General features: G+C 39.6%; 1 protein-coding gene across 9 annotated transcripts in view; it reads left to right on the top strand.

The window, feature by feature from the left end:
- Positions 1-15,940, top strand: part of ATP8B4 (ATPase phospholipid transporting 8B4 (putative)) — a 289,860-nt gene that overhangs the window by 165,464 nt on the left and 108,456 nt on the right. For 8 of the 9 annotated variants that reach the window (XM_046009963.1, XM_046009960.1, XM_046009964.1 and 5 more), the window contains exons 9-10: positions 2,410-2,492; positions 12,737-12,895. In XM_046009963.1, the coding sequence (XP_045865919.1) occupies positions 2,410-2,492; positions 12,737-12,895 (242 nt within the window). The remainder of the gene's footprint in view (positions 1-2,409; positions 2,493-12,736; positions 12,896-15,940) is intronic. The other variant, XM_046009965.1, reaches the window with a different exon arrangement.

Below are 15,940 nucleotides of genomic sequence, written 5' to 3'. Positions count from 1 at the left end.
TTCACCAGACATGACATGCAGATGGCAAATAAGCACGTAAAAAAAATGTTCAACATCATTAGCTGTTAAGGACATTAAAATTCAAACCATGAGGAGATACATACCTATCAGAATGGTGAAACTTAAAAATAGTGACAACTCCAAATACTGGCAAGGATGTAGAGAAACAGTATCACTCACACATTGTGATGGGAATGTAAAATACTACCATCACTCTGGAAAATAGGTTGTCAGTTTCTTAAAAAGCTAAACACACAACTACCAGATAACCCAGCAATTTCCCTCATGGGCATTTAATCCCACGGAAATGAAGACATATTGACACAAAAACTTGTACACAGATGTTTATGGCAGCCTTATGTGTGACATCCACAAATTAGAAAGAACTTATTTTTCCTTTAACAGGTCAAACAAACTATCCATATCATGGAACACTATTGAGCAATAAAAAAAAATGAAGTATTGATACATACAAAAACCTGGACAAATCTTCAGATAATTATGTTGAGTAAAAAAAGGCAATCACTAAAGGTCACATACTATATGATTCTACTTATATAACATTCTTGAAATGACAAAACTGTAGAAAGGGACCACTGATCAGTGGTTACCAGGAATTAAAGATGGGCTGGAAGGGGCTGGGAAGTGGGTGTGTCTACAAGGGGTAACCTAAGAAATCCTTGTGATGGAAATGTTCCCCATTTTGAAACTTGTCAGTTTCAGTTGTGATATTGTGATATTGTAATACAGTTTTGCAAATATTACCATTAAGGGCAACTGAGTAGAGGGTACACAGGATTTTTTGGTATTCTTATGCTGAAAATCTTTTTGAAGTTTGAAGTCAAGATAATGAAGCATGTTAAGGAAGAAAGAGTATGACTTGACAAGATATTAATCAGGAGTCTTGGCAAATTTTTTTTAATCGATAAGGCCTATGTGTGACTATGCTTTCCTTTAATTTTCCACATTTGAAGACAGAAGTGAGATATTGAAGAGAATCCTGAGGACATAACCTAAAATGATGATAAACCTTGCTGAATGACATGATGTGGAGAGCTGGGTTAAGGATGAGGGCTGTCTGACCTAGATGGGGTCACTGACTGTTTCAATTACTTGAAAAATTTGTTTAAATGAATGGACACATTGGTCTTTTAACCTTAACACCATTATCTCACTGTTGTTCATCAAGCCCAGCTCAGTTTCTGCCTCAATTATGAAGTTCTTCTTGAGTATCTCAACCCCTACACATTTCTGCATCCTAGGAACTGATAGATTTGGCAATTAGTGATCCATGAGATTACTATTAAGCAAATTAACTTCAATTATATATCCAAATTAGTGTTTCCTGGAGAAAGCTATTTAACCAAGGGGTATTCCTTGGATTGATTTCATGTTGTCTTAACACCATTGTGAAATTCATTTACAGGAAATTTAAATTAAGTGCCCTCTCGAGAGCCTGCTTCTCGGTTCTCTAAATCAGTTATTTCATGGTTTGTCATGTACTTACAAATGGTGATATTTGCTTTTTACCTACCACTTGTTTCCCTCAAGAGAACAGTAACCCTTGTGGGGGCAGCACTGAATCTCATGGGTGACTATGGTATGTATTCAATCAGTATTTGTTGACTGAATGAACTCACTGCTAAACACTTCAATAAAAAGATAGAACTCTGACAGATGATGTTAAGCTCCAGTAGAAGAGAATTAGGTTGAACTCAGTGAGAAAACTGGTGTGACAAGCTCTTGTATGCAAGGTGTGAACAATGGCCATAGAATCATGACAACTGGTCATTTCATGAATACCACAGGGCCATCCATCCAATGTATGTGTGGTTCTGCCTGGAAGAAGATGACCAGCTCACTGTGACCTGCCGAATTACCGTCTGGTTGAATGATTCCAGACTTACAGGATTTTTGGCTTGATTCTCCATGAGAAAGAAAGCTGTATTCCTTTTCCCATTTAAATTTCAGCTACTGTGAAATTAGCCATGACCATCTTTTACAACTAAAATTCCTATGTAGATAGTAGACTCCAGAGTGATACTGGCCTCCTTTATTTGGCAACTGTGTTCCCATTCCTAATATGTTTTGTAACTCATGCATGATGTCTGAGTGGATTCGAATGAAACCATATTTATTATATCCTCTGTTCTTTCAAATTAACAAAACAGATTACTGTGTGTTGTTATACAGATGTGCCATGTGTGGAATGCCAACTCTTAGGAGCATGCAAAGCCCTGTCCACTTTACCGAGTACACTTGACTGAGAGGTGTGAATGACATTTGAAGGGCATTTCTTGAATCTCTTGTGTTGGATTTTGCATGTGCTGCTCCCGCCTGATTACTTTATGTAAGATGCTGTTGGGCTGTTCTGTATAAAAATTCATGTCGTGTCTATTAATTTCACAGGGAAACAAACCTTAAAGTCCGCCATGCACTATCAGTTACCTCAGAGCTTGGAGCAGACTTTAGCAGACTTGCAAAATTTGATGGTAAGTGTTTAAAACAGAAAAACAAAAACCTCAAAACCCAAAGTAATAGAACTAATTATCCAAAATCCAATTCATGTTCCTTTTTATTTGGTGGAAGGACATAAAATTCTGCAGGCATCAAAGCCTGTAATCTCTTCTCACGCTAAAGAGTAAAAATGTTTACCAAGGGGATAGTGGCTTTATAAATTCATTGTTCATTTCATCCTTGTTCCCTCTTCTGTAGATCTCATTTCCTCTGGTCCCACAGTACCCTTTCCTTGCCTGACCTTGGCCTCCCTGGGGTCCTGTGCAGATTTGCTGAGCATGAACACAGGCCACACTTGTATTTCTAACACTAGGTCTAGCCATCCATCCCTTCTCTGGCTCCATAACAAAGACCAAATACTGGGGCACCTGGGTGGCTCAGTGGGTTATGGCCTCTGCCTTTGGCTCAGGTCCTGGGTCCTGGGATCGAGCCCCGCATCGGGCTCTCTGTTCAAAGGGGAGCCTTCTTCCCCCACCCCCGCCTCTCTGCCTACTTGTGATCTCTGTCAAATAAATAAATAAAATCTTCAAAGACCAAATACTAGACTACAGACATCACCAAGACGATAATCCAGCCTCATGTATTTCTGTACCATGCAAAATGCCCAGCATAATGTCTTAAATGTAGAAGGTATTCAGGAAGAACATTCTGATTTATTAATCAGTCACTCTTTATTTTAGACCATGGTTTCCTCATCACCATCTTCACACCACTCAACCCAGTCCCGTCTCCTCAGCATGAGGAACCATTTCTACTTGTTCTGTTCCAGCTAGGTCTTTTTCTTTTCTGTTAAAGCTCTCACAGAGAAACAAAATCCTTCAGAAGTCAAAGGGAAGAACCACTAGTGGCAGGACTGTAGGTACCGTGACAAGCTTTGGGAGAATCTTTGGGGTATTCATCCCATTGCTCAGTGATCTCTAGTTTTACACACTTATATGTCTGGCCTTGAATACCAATATTTCCATATAGATTTTTTTTTAAATTTTATTTTATTATTTTTTTTCAGTGTTCCACATTTCATTATTTATGCACCACACCCAGTGTTCTATGCAATATGTGCCCTCCATAATACCCACCACCAGGCTCACCGCTCCCCACAGCCCCCAAACCCTCAGTTTGTTTCTCAGAGTCCATAGTCTCTTATGGTTTGTCTCCCCCTCCAGTTTCCCCCAACTCACTTCTCTTCTCCATCTCCCAATGAAACCGTATGATAATTGGCTCTCTCTGCTTGACTTATTTCACTCAGCGTAATCTCTTCCAGTCCCATCCATGTTGATGACAGAAGTTGGGTATTCATCTTGTCTGATGGAGGCATAATACTCCATTGTATATATGGACTATATCTTCTTTATCCATTCATCCATTGAAGGGCATCTTGGTTCTTTCCACAGTTTGGTGACTGTGGCCATTGCTGCTATGAACATTGGGGTACAGGTAGCCCTTCTTTTATTTATTAATGAATCTTTGAGTTTGAGCCTATCATCCAAATGTTTTCTTTTGAATCCATCAAAGAAAAATATGGTCAAGGGTCTTAACTGATCCCATGAGTTAAAGAGCAGGCAAATTTATATTATAAAATTTGCCCAATGCACAGCTTAGAGTTTATATTGCCTGTACTTTGCATTCACCTATAAATTCTGCCTGGATTCTGTTAATATTTTAATCTCTTAAATGAGTGCTGTTATAATACATGTTTATAGAAAAAAATACTCCTCTAGTTTGGGATTTAAGTCAGGGGAATAGCCAGGAAAATTTGAACTGCCCAAGAAATATTTTGATTAGGGTAAAACAAATTACAATATTTTCTACTAAGTAATTTTTTCAATGAAATATTACTGTTCTAAGAATCCAACAAAAGTAAGTTGTGTTCATGAATCAAAATACTAGCTTAAAATATTTCATAGAATATTTACGAAGTCCTAAAAGGGCAACCTAAATATGATTTCCCATTACTAATTTCTTTCTTGGCAGACCTGTACGTTTATTCCTCTATCAACCCATGAAGGGTAAAAATTCATGCTTTTTAGTTTTCTCTATCACAAAAAGGCAGAAAATGATTGTTAAAATTACCTAGTTCACTTTCTTTGATAGTGGCGCAGAGAGCCTCTGCTGTGATTCAGTTCAGCCAACCCTGAAATAGTTGTGTAAACAGTAGGAGGTTATTTCTTGCTCATGTCACATTCTGATGTTAGGTCAGGCAGCCTTCTCCATCTTAGACCCATGGTGCCTAGACTAATGGCCTCTAAGGTTACCACATTAAAGCAATGACTAGATGAGTGGATATGCTGACTTTTACCTGCTTCTTCCTCTCACGTTTCACTAGCCAGCATGAACCACATGGGCCTGGCCTAACTGCAAGGGAGGCTGGGAAATAACAAGGAGGTATATTTATTGAGCACTGTCTTTACCGTACTCTCCAAGAACTCTGATCGTAGGTCACTGCCAAGATAGGGTATCACGGGCCAGGATGGAATAAGGTTGATTTCTTACATGGAATTGCGGGAATGGAGCCACGAATCCTCCTTCTTAGTCAGAATATGACTCCTCTTACTCTCAATCCCCTCTACCCTGTTCAGCCTTTTCTTTTTCTCATAGCAGATATCACTATCTGACATACTCCAAAACTTGCTTATTTTCTAAGCAAGTTTCTATTGTCCATCTCTACTTGCTGCAATGCAAACTGCACAGGGATCTTTGTTTTGCTCACTGATATATAACACGTTCCTAGAACAATGCCTAGTGTATAGTAAGTAGGTGCCCAAGAAATACTTGCTCAATGCATGAATAAATGGTTGCGAATGCCAGAAATTAGAGGGCAGGATCAATATCAGGCCCCAGAAAGACAGGGAAGAGGGGCCTAAGGTAAAGGGATTGGGAATGGTGGGTGGAAGGATGGGGTGAGACAGCAGCTTCCTGATGGGAATTTGCAGGATAAAGCAAGAGTACTGGGTCCCCTCCTCTTGGAAGATAGGCAGCTGAGAGAGGGATCATCTGATGTGATGGTTTTATAATGTCTTTTCTTCAGAATGCTTTTTAAACAAAATTTAACACAGAAGCCCAAAATGTAAGCCAATACAAGTGGTGCTGCTCAGACTGAGGCAAGAAAACATTTCCTCACCTAAAACAGTTCCTTTCTCACAGATGGAGTATCCTGAAAGATTAAGAAACTTGGTTATATATAAACTAGTCTTTTTAAATATGTCATACAATTTATTTTTAAAGTGTGTTAACAGTTTTACTAGATGTAGCTTGAATTTGCTTCACAGAGCATAGGTAACTCAACAAATCTCTGTCGTATAATTGTTTTCTCAAAGACAACACAGACTTCTCTTTTTTCTTTTAGTCATTTATACTTAAACTGTGGTCACTTCTCAGAAAACACATAATCCCAAATTCATAAGGCTGTATACCTCTGGGCTAAGAACCATATTTTTGCTGAATTTACTCTTTCATTCTTAAATTTTGGGTTGAATTTTAATCTACCTTAAAGTTTAAGGCAATATGGTATTTTATAGGTTTAATTTTGTTAAAATATAATTTCCTGTTTCCAAGAAAGCATCTTGAAATGGATAGAGGGATTAAGGGGAAATGAATTAGATACAATATACAAATTAGATTTCCCCTGTTAGCAGTCAAATTTAAAGCCCAAGAGGGTGATGTAAGATGTGGTATGGAAAGTCTCAAAAGAGATGGGACACTTAGTAAACACTAAATTTTTCCCATGAATGATCTTGCTTTTAAGCCCTAGTTTAAGCATGTTCTTTTCAGCGTCTCCCTGACTCTCTGACACGTGCAGTCACATATTATACACTGTATACACACATTTCTTTACCCAGTCCACCATTTCCTTCCTTCCTTCCTTTCCTCCCTTTTGGCATTCATTCTTACTGTTTTCATCTTCCTCTTCCAGTCTTTTTTTAGTTTACTTCTGTTAGCTCTGTACATGCATTGTCTAGTTTTCTGTAATTCTTCATCTTTTCTCTTTCCATCCCTCTGTCCATATTAATTAGCTTATGAAGCATATTTATTAAGCATCCTCTAGGGACAAGATGCAGTATAAAGTGTGTAGGGTTATAAAATATCTCCATATGTATTATCTGGTTTCTTTTGATCCTTTTACTATGTTCTTTTCCTACTCCCTCTTTTTTTTTTTTTTTTTTGGTCTTCTCTGTCCACCTTTGTTGTAATGGGTATTGGTAGATTTTAGGTTTTCCTCTGGGGACTAGAAAAAACTTCCTTGAATCATGGGAATTAAAACCACATACTGCATTCTTTAGTTTAAACTAAAAGTGTAATATCAACATTGTGTACATTTGGAAATGCCCTGACTAGCTGTGGCATGGTCTAATACATGAGACAGACATGTGAGGCACACCCTTTCCCATGCTCTGTCTGGGCTAAGTATATCTTTTAGCTTGTGACTTCTGGGCAAATCTGGGTATGGTATTATTTTTGCTTCTAGTTACCATGTGGTTTTTCTTCTGAGGCTTGGCCAGAACACTTTCTCTAGGACCAAACTACAGTTTTTTGTTCTTGAGTCATAAGTGCACATCTTCCAAGTATTTGAAGACCTCAGTTTCCCAATGCTAGTCCTAGAGAAGTCCCCACTGTGGACACTAAGCCTCAAAACTGAGATGGTAAATGACTCTTAATCTCACAAAACAAACTGGGGGTTGCTGGGGGGAGGTGGGATTGGGAGACGGGGAGGGGGCTATGGACATTGGGGAGGGTATGTGCTATCGTGAGTGCTGTGAAGTGTGTAAACCTGGTGATTCACAGACCTGTACCCCTGGAGATAAAAATACATTATATGTTTATTAAAAAAAAAAATTTTGGAAGGGGAGGCGAACCATAAGAGACTATGGACTCTGAAAAACAACCTGAGGGTTTTGAAGGGTCAGGGGTGGGAGGTTGGGGGAACAGGTGGTGGGTAATAGGGAGGGCACGTTTTGCATGGAGCACTGGGTGTTGTGCAAAAACAATGAATACTGTTACGCTGAAAAAATAAATAAAATGGAAAAAAAAAAAACTGAGATGGTGAGGGCCTTAGTATATCCCTTGTGAGTCTCCCTGCCTTCCCACCTTTGCACCCAAACCCAAGGACAGCATCTTTCTAGTGGCTTCCTAAGGGCTTTCATTCATTCTTTTCTTTCATTCATTCTCTCAGTCACCTGTTCTTTTACTTAGTAAATGTATCTTTAGCATAATGACAAGGTATTTGCTAAGCCTGTAGATACGGTGGTTAATAAGTCAGACCCAGGCCTTGCGTTCATAGAGCCCAGCAGAGAAGACAGACTTGAATAAGTGCTCATTCCCAAAGAAGCCTTTAATTAGGTAAAGGTCCTAAAGTTCTCAGGCCTTCAACATGAGATTGACACAAGGCACTGTGCTAAGTAACTGCATACATTATCTTATGAGATACTTATAACTCTGAGATGAAGAGATTATTATTACCTCCAGGTTATGGGTGAGGAATCTGAGACTCAGATACATTGAATGCTTTTTCCAGTGCCACATGGCGACTAAGTGAAGGAGCCAGAACATGATCCCAAGATTGCTGGCAAAGCCTATACTATGGAAGGCCGTAAGAGACTGTAAACTACAAGAAAGGCAGCATTGGAGAGGGAGGGGATTAGCATGACAACTTAGCTCCCAATCAGGATAAGAAATAAATTTTAAGAATACTCTGAATCTAAAGATACAAAATTAATTACCAGAGATCAAGTCCATCCAGGACTCAGATGACATCATATTTTTAAAAAGCAGCAATGTTCTCAGTGATCTTGAATGTCAGGATTCCTGACAAGATAGTATGGAAGAGTTGGCCAAATAGAGGAGAATACATACAAGATAGTTTTGAGTTTTGGTAGGTAAATCTATTTATTTAGAAAATTGTCACATAAATATTTTCATTTATTGAAAACATCAGGAAATAATTGATATATTGTTAAATTTTGTAAGAAAAAAAACTTGATCTGATATTAGGACAAGTATAAAAATAGAGTGAGCCTCAATTTTTCATGTTAAAGTCTTACGGGGATTGAAAAGGTTTTTTTTAAATAAGTAACTGGAGATAGTTGTCAATTATACATTTATAGACTGGACATTTTTATGCCTTGGGGAAAGCCCTAGATGTAAATTTCCCAAATGTGTTTAAGAATCTGTTGCATATTGTTACTGACTGGACTAGGATCTGGTTTTTTGCAGCTTATGACAAGTTTACATATTTTGTACGACTCTTAATACTGAGTTCTGAATCGGGGAAAGGTTGACTCTTTATTTCAGGAATCTTTGTGTATTTTGTGGTCCTTTCTAAAGAATAGCATGTGTGTAATTCAAATACACAAAAACAAGCATGTATTTTTGGTTAAAAAAAAGACTTGATTAACATCTTATGACTTTTTACTTACTAGACACTTTCTCATTCACCTGGACAGAAGCACAGCCCAACTAATAACTTCCCTCTTTACTGCTAGCATTTATATGGCAATTATGATAGCAATGATGGGTGGCTGAAGCTGGAAGTTTGAAGAACGAAGAGGCTTTAGAAAATAGAAAGGTGATACTCTTCTTTGTAAGAAAAAAATATGTATTTATCACATCATTAGAGCAACAATAATGGGCAGTCTTCTAAACTCTGAGAAACTCTTGACTGGAGAAACCCTTGAATGGCAATGATGATGATGTCTTGTTCAATAGATAATTTGTCTTATTAAAGAGTTGCCATGCAGATACTCAAGAAATATTGTTAATAACGATACATAGAAAAAATAAAGCCAGCTTCTCTGGAAAATGATGGAGTATTGGGTACTGAGTTCCATTTTCATGATAAACTATAGATTTCCACTTTGAGATAATGCTCTAGTTGAAGAAGGTTATTAGGCTGGTAATTCACCCAAAACCCAGAGGACTCAGTTTAGAGTGCTGAGGGAGGTTGAGAATGGTATCTTGTGAATTTTGTTTAGGATGGACCTAGAACATTTCTGTGTGATTGTGAACTGAGTGACTTGCTATCTGCTTTCTTGTCTGTTCTCTTCAGGGGAAACAAGTAAACAAGGTAGTTTGATTATATTTCTATTTCGTTATTGACATGATTTTTCCCATTTGTTTTATCTCCCATTTAAGATGCTTAGAGCACAAAGTCATGTTTTCAGTGAACAACTGTCTGAGAGAAAATGCCGTTTTTCCTAAACTGTCTTCTCATCCATTGTCAAACCGTTTACTGCCTCTAATTCTTCTTGGATACTATTAGGAAAAGGTAGAAGGGTCTTAAGTTTTCCCCTACTCCTTATTGTGCTTTATGGTTAGAGTATGTGTTTGGTTGCTTCTAATGCACTTTAAACGTTCTCACTTTTGTCTCCAGATCTATTTGTATCCTTTTAGAGTTAGGTCAACCTAAGCCTCCTAAGATGGCGAGGCTGTTAGGCCTTCCAATCCTCTTTATCATTATTACCATGGAAATATACCCACTTCTTACATTCATCTTAGATCTACTCTAGCTTCCCTCTCATTTCCCTACTTCTCTTAAAGCCATATGAATTTTTTTGCTGTCTCTCCAACAAATATTTATTGTGTAGGCATTATGGTAAGTTATGGAATACAGAAATGAATACAGTGCTCCCTTCAGAGGAAACAAGTCACCTTTTTTTAGAAAAGGGAAGAATAGAAGTTTGGAAGTATTTGATGCCAATAAGGCTAAGAAAGGGGAAGCTGAGCACTTCTGAAGACAAAATATGTAGTTTCGCTTTGTCTCCTCACCCATTTTGGTTTTTTTTTTGTTTTTTTTTTTTTTAATTTTATTTATTTATTTGACAGACAGAGATCACAAATAGGCAGAGAGGCAGGCAGAGAGAGAGGAGGAAGCAGGCTCCCCGCTGAGCAGGGAGCCTGATGCGGGGCTCGATCCCAGGACCCTGAGATCATGACCTGAGCCGAAGGCAGAGGCTTCAACCCACTGAGCCACCCAGGCGCCCCCACCCATTTTGTTTTGACCAGGGTCTGTATTTAGCACTTAAATCAGTGGGACTACACTCTTAGAGAAAGTCTGATTTGGGGCTTGGCCTTCAAGAACTTAGGCAGAACACTTTGGCCTTACTGCCTGTTCCTGTCTAGAGCCACACCCTTGGTGTTAGGCCAGAAGTGAATGAGCCTTGAGGCTAGGGAGGAGTGAGCCAACATGTTCAAGGCTGTATTTGTCTCCATGTCAGTCACTGCTTGCAACAATAAAAATGACCAAATGAGCCTGTTTCTTATATTCCTTTTGGCAGGGACTGGGTATCATGTTGTTTTTGCAGAAAACACATTATTTATTTATTTATTTATTTATTTTTTGGTGGTCAACTTTGAAGACTTGAGAAATTGAGTCTTTGGTCAGAAACTAGAATAAGTTCTAAGGGTTGCTATCACCCAATATTTTTGTAGGTTTTGCTGGTGATATTAAATTTAAACTTCTACAATTTTTAAGAATTAAAATTATTGGTCAAGAAGAAAAAGGTAACAAATTCTTAGAATTTAGGGAAAAAAATCCCCTCTTTTTGGACAACCTGATTGTCCAAGCAAGTTGGGCCAGCTGAAATCAATCTCAATTTACTTTTTAATATGAGTGCTGGCTATAATGGGAGTAACCAGAATTTAGCTACATCCCTTTGTATGAAGAATGACTGTACAGGTTGTCTAGCCTTGCCCATATCCTCTTGCCAGCACTCTGATTTAGTGGTGGATGTCTGGAAAGCTGCCAGGGAATGTTGTTAAGTTGGGGCCGTGGAGGCAGCAATTTTGTTACAACTGGGGAAGGGAAAATGGAGTTTGGAAAAAGTAGTCCTGAGGGCTGGAGTCCTTTACTCCTTTTTGTTTCTTGTTTGTTTTTATGTTTTTCATGCAAGATCCAGTGTTAGTGATCTGGTTGGTCAGGAGTGATCAGGCCATGTGAAAACTGGCTGCTGTCACCTCTAAGAGCTTTAAAAGGAACAAATACCATTGCAGGAAGGAAGGGTGTCCATGTAAGCCCCTAAATTCAGGTGCTCTCAGTCAGTGGTGTGAGTACTACAGAGGGTCTCTAGGGTGGTCTGGTCTCCTTTCTCTTCAGTCAGTGCTGAAGACTTCTTAAGTTTCAAATGCCACTTTTCAGGTTCCAACCTACACTTTTGGGTTTGATTAAATCCATGTATTTTTATTGTTCTCGAGAGGTGCTAATCTCACCCCTGAGTTGGGTTTGAGCCCATCTGGATCTATCCACTGCCTTCTTTTTTTATTCCTTCCTCTTTTCCTTCATCTCTCCCTCTATCTTTCAAGTCTTAGTGCTCATTTCTTATGAATGTTTAACCCCAACCATTTGTAATGCAAACATATTTAATCTAATAGTTTTAGGTTGTGACAGAGTCCCTGCAATATTATTTCTGGTTTCGTTTTCTGTCAAAAGAACCCCTACTCTGAAAGTGTATTTTCTTATTGTAATAATGGAACGAATTGATTTATTGATTTGGAAGGGGCACACCCTTGGTTTGGAATGGGCCTGGAATTAAAAAAACTAGAAATGTCTTCTGGCCAGGTTGGGACAAGTTATATGGTAGCTTTGAGGGTCCCCAGAACTCTGCATCTAATCAAGATAAGAAGCATATAACAGCTGAAAGGAATCACACGCATTCTCAGACACATGTGGCATACAAGGCCCAGGTTTCCAGTGGGAGGAACATCATAGGACCCCCCTCCCCCGCCCCCGAATTATTGATGATGAGCCTGGAAAGACCTAATTAACTTTGGTTGTGAAGCTGGAAGTGTGCCATCTTAACCTATTTGAAAGTTCACAGTAAGTAAAAAGAGAGGAAGAAAAACTTTTAGGATAGTCCCTGCTTTATGTTTAGAAATCATTGTTGCAAACGACATAGAGGTGGTGATTTTTATTTAAGGAAAAAAATCCATGGCTCTCAAGTTTTCCATTCTTACTTGGAAAGTGCAGAAAGCTGTGTTAAAACCCTTGATAGATTTCCATCTTTGTACCCCTGCCCTCCAGCAGACTGCCCCCACTTGCCACCCCTGCCACCACCAAGCTTATTTTTTCTAGCACGGTCTTATATATATAGCATTGCCCTGTCAAAAAGAGAAGGAAAATAAAAATACACTGTGTATTAGAAGGAGGGTGGTAACACAGTATGGTTGGACTGCTAAAGAGAGTTTGAGGTCAATCATAAACAGGGTTTCGTTTTTGTTTTTTATTTTACAGGGATTGTTGTCTGTGAGGCGCCCAACAACAAATTAGATAGATTCGTGGGAGTTCTCTCCTGGAAGGACAGCAAGCACACCCTCCACAATGAGAATGTAATCCTGAGGGGCTGCATCCTGAGAAATACCAGCTGGTGTTTTGGCATGGTTATTTTTGCAGGTACCGCTGACTGCCCCGGGTTGGTTATGGGGGAGCCTGTCCTGAGGTGTGCCTCCAGGTTGGATGAGGAAGATGCTTTTGTTCCACTCAAGGTGCTGCTCTGGGCTGATGACAGAGGGCAGCACCACTGCCCTAGGAATAGTCTGGACTGGGTGGGGGGTGTTGTGTGAGGAACCACTGGCATCAGGAACCCATTTTTTTTTTAAAGAGTTTTTTTTTTTTAAAGATTTTATTTATTTATTCGACAGGCAGAGATCACAAGTAGCCACCCAGGTGCCCCCAGGAACCCATTCTTAAGGGGTGCTTGGGCTTTAGTTGCTCGGTGGGTGCTAGATACTGTTTAATTTCTCTTTCTTGAACTTCATCTCAATCATTCCCATCCTGTATATATGAATCTACCTGCCTTTAAAGTGGGAGAAGTGTGTGAAAGAAGCACCCCCCCCCCCCCCCCACACACACACACTGCTCTGCTGTTTGCAGAGGTCAAGCAACCCTTTTGGAAGAGATTTCTTGGAGATCCTGCAATCATTTCTGTTTATACTCTGTAGCTTCTTCCTCTATTTGTCAGCAGCACAGTGGGGCCTGGAAAGACTGTGCACAACGGGGGGGAGGGGGGGTAGGAGGTTGGAAGGGAGGGAAAGTGCCTTTTACTCTTCCTGCTGGCCACTTTTCCTGTCTTGACTTTATCTCTATAGGCCCAAGGTGGCATTCTTCTGCTAAGGAAGCTTACAGTAGCTCCATTACATAAAGCCACTCAGATTGTACTCCTGGCTTCCATTGCCAGCCCTTGATTTTAAAAAATCCTATTTATTATGACATCAAATTAAGATGTGTTTTGGGGTCCATTGACTATATGTGCAATCAGAATTGGAATGTTTTTCCTAACTGACTTTCCTCAGCAACAACAAATGTTTATTAAAGACTCAAAAGTGTTCCAAACCTAGAAAAGTCCTCTCAATTTCTCCTAAATACTCTCAGCTGTGGGTGTCAGCAAGGCTCTCGCTGCTTGGGGTATTGCCATTGTAAGGTCTTAAGAAATCCCTAGAAGGATGGCAGTATATGGGCTTCTATCTGGGGATGCCTCTGCTTTCATGATTTGCTTATCAGATGTTTTTACTCATTAGGGAAGTAAACCTGTGGTCACATATTTTCTTATTTGTATCTTTCTTGCATTAAGAAAGCTTATATATTAGCCTCCATTTATCTTCCCACATAAGGAGGGGGAGAATTTTTGAAACTCCTTTAGTGGGAAGGGTCCTCCTGGTTTGGTTCCTGTCATCACACAAGTTGTGGGGAGCTTCATAGCTCAACGTTGTGTTTGCATTTTTGTGAACTTGCTTAGAACGACTAATTCAGGACTATGGCTCGATTACAGCATGTAATGTTAGGACAGCTGTGTGAGCCACTCAGGGGCCACGTTTTTCTGCATAAGTTTCATTCTGGGAGAATGCGCCTACATAGAAGGAAGTGGGATGGTAATTTGAACAGGTTCCTCCCCCCCCCCCCCCCCAGCTCAAGAAGTATATTAGAAAGCTCCCAGAATTAGGATTGGACAGAGCTGGGTTCAGATTTGTTTACCAGCTGTAGGATGTTAAGCCTTAGTTACATAAATTTCCCAAGCTTTAGTTCCTTCTGCTATAACATGGGGATAATGAGTGCATTAGAGAGTCACTGTGAAGACTCAGGAAGAACGTTCATATGGCAGAGAATGCTTGACAAATATTACTTTCTTTCCTTCCCTTCTTCTTTCATCCAGCATCAATTCTGAGTGCACTGCTTGCTTCGAAGACTGAGGATTGGTCTGATGTACTGCCCTTTGGATCTTGGCAGGCAGAAGTGGGGGAATAGCCTCTGCTTTTTGTGTTATGGATTGGATGTTCTTCATGAGGCAGATATTTGTAAAGCAGAGAATGCCTGCATTGACTTTAGTCTGGGTATGAATGTTAACAGAAATCTTAGCTAGAACAGTGACAGGCAGAGGAATGGTTGGTTTGGTCAATGTCAGATTTGAACAGATGAGTGTCTCAGAACCTCCAAATCTTAGGACATCTAATTTGGAGAACTAGTTCCAGGTGAACACTTAGGTCTTATGAAAGTTATCCAAAATGAATTATTAACTATTCTTTCTCTATTATTCTTGTTATATCTGTCACTAAAGATTGTGTAAGGAATATAGTTGACATAGACATGGTTTACTCTACAAATCTATAATTTGCAAGGGTCTAATATGCATTAACAGCCAGGCCATGCCTTCCTAGTAATAGCTTTTCTTTTGCTCAAGAGAGGAGGAAGTCTTGTTTCTGAGTGGAGGAGTTGTCTTCGTTTAAGAAATTCATGGGAGTCAGCACCAGTACAGTAGATTTTTTTGTTGGATGTTTTTCATTTGCCCCTCCAGATCTACTGTCCCATTTTTTCACTCTTCTTTCTGCCTTGGGAAGCTGATTTGTATGGTTTACACTAAGAGGTTTCCTTGAATTTTGACTTGTAGTTAGGCTCTGTCATTGTAGTTAGGCATTCCATTGTCATGGAAAGAGGTCAAAGGGAGAAAGAAGACAGAGATCATGGTATTTATTCCCCCAGACTTCCTCCCGAAGTAGTCACTTCAGGCTGACTGGTTACCTCAACCTAAAGTCACTCACTCCCTTCCTTCCTTCCTTCCTTCCTTCCTTTCTTTCTCTTTTGAGTTTGGAAATGTGAGTTTTATTTTATCTTATTATTTATTAACATATAATGTATTATTTGCCCCAGGAGTACAGGTCTGTGAATCATCAGTCTTATACATTTCACAGCGCACTCACCATAGCCCATACCCTCCCCAATGTCCATCACCCAGCCTCCCCAGCCCTCCCACTGCCCTTTGCTCCAGCAGCCCTCAGTTTGTTTCCTGAGATTGAGTCTCTTATGCTTGCCTCCCTCTTGATCCTATCTTGTTTCATTTTTTCCTTCCCTATCCCCCACAACCTCCCATCCTGCCTCTCAAATTCCTCTTATCCGAGAGATCATATAATTGTTTAAGTCACTCTTTCTTAAAAGCTGCAAACTCTT

This window comes from Meles meles, chromosome 6 (genome assembly GCF_922984935.1).
Source record: "Meles meles chromosome 6, mMelMel3.1 paternal haplotype, whole genome shotgun sequence".
NCBI lineage: Eukaryota > Metazoa > Chordata > Mammalia > Carnivora > Mustelidae > Meles > Meles meles.
The sequence above is the reverse complement of the archived record's forward strand: the minus strand, read 5'-3'. Positions and strand labels throughout refer to the sequence as shown.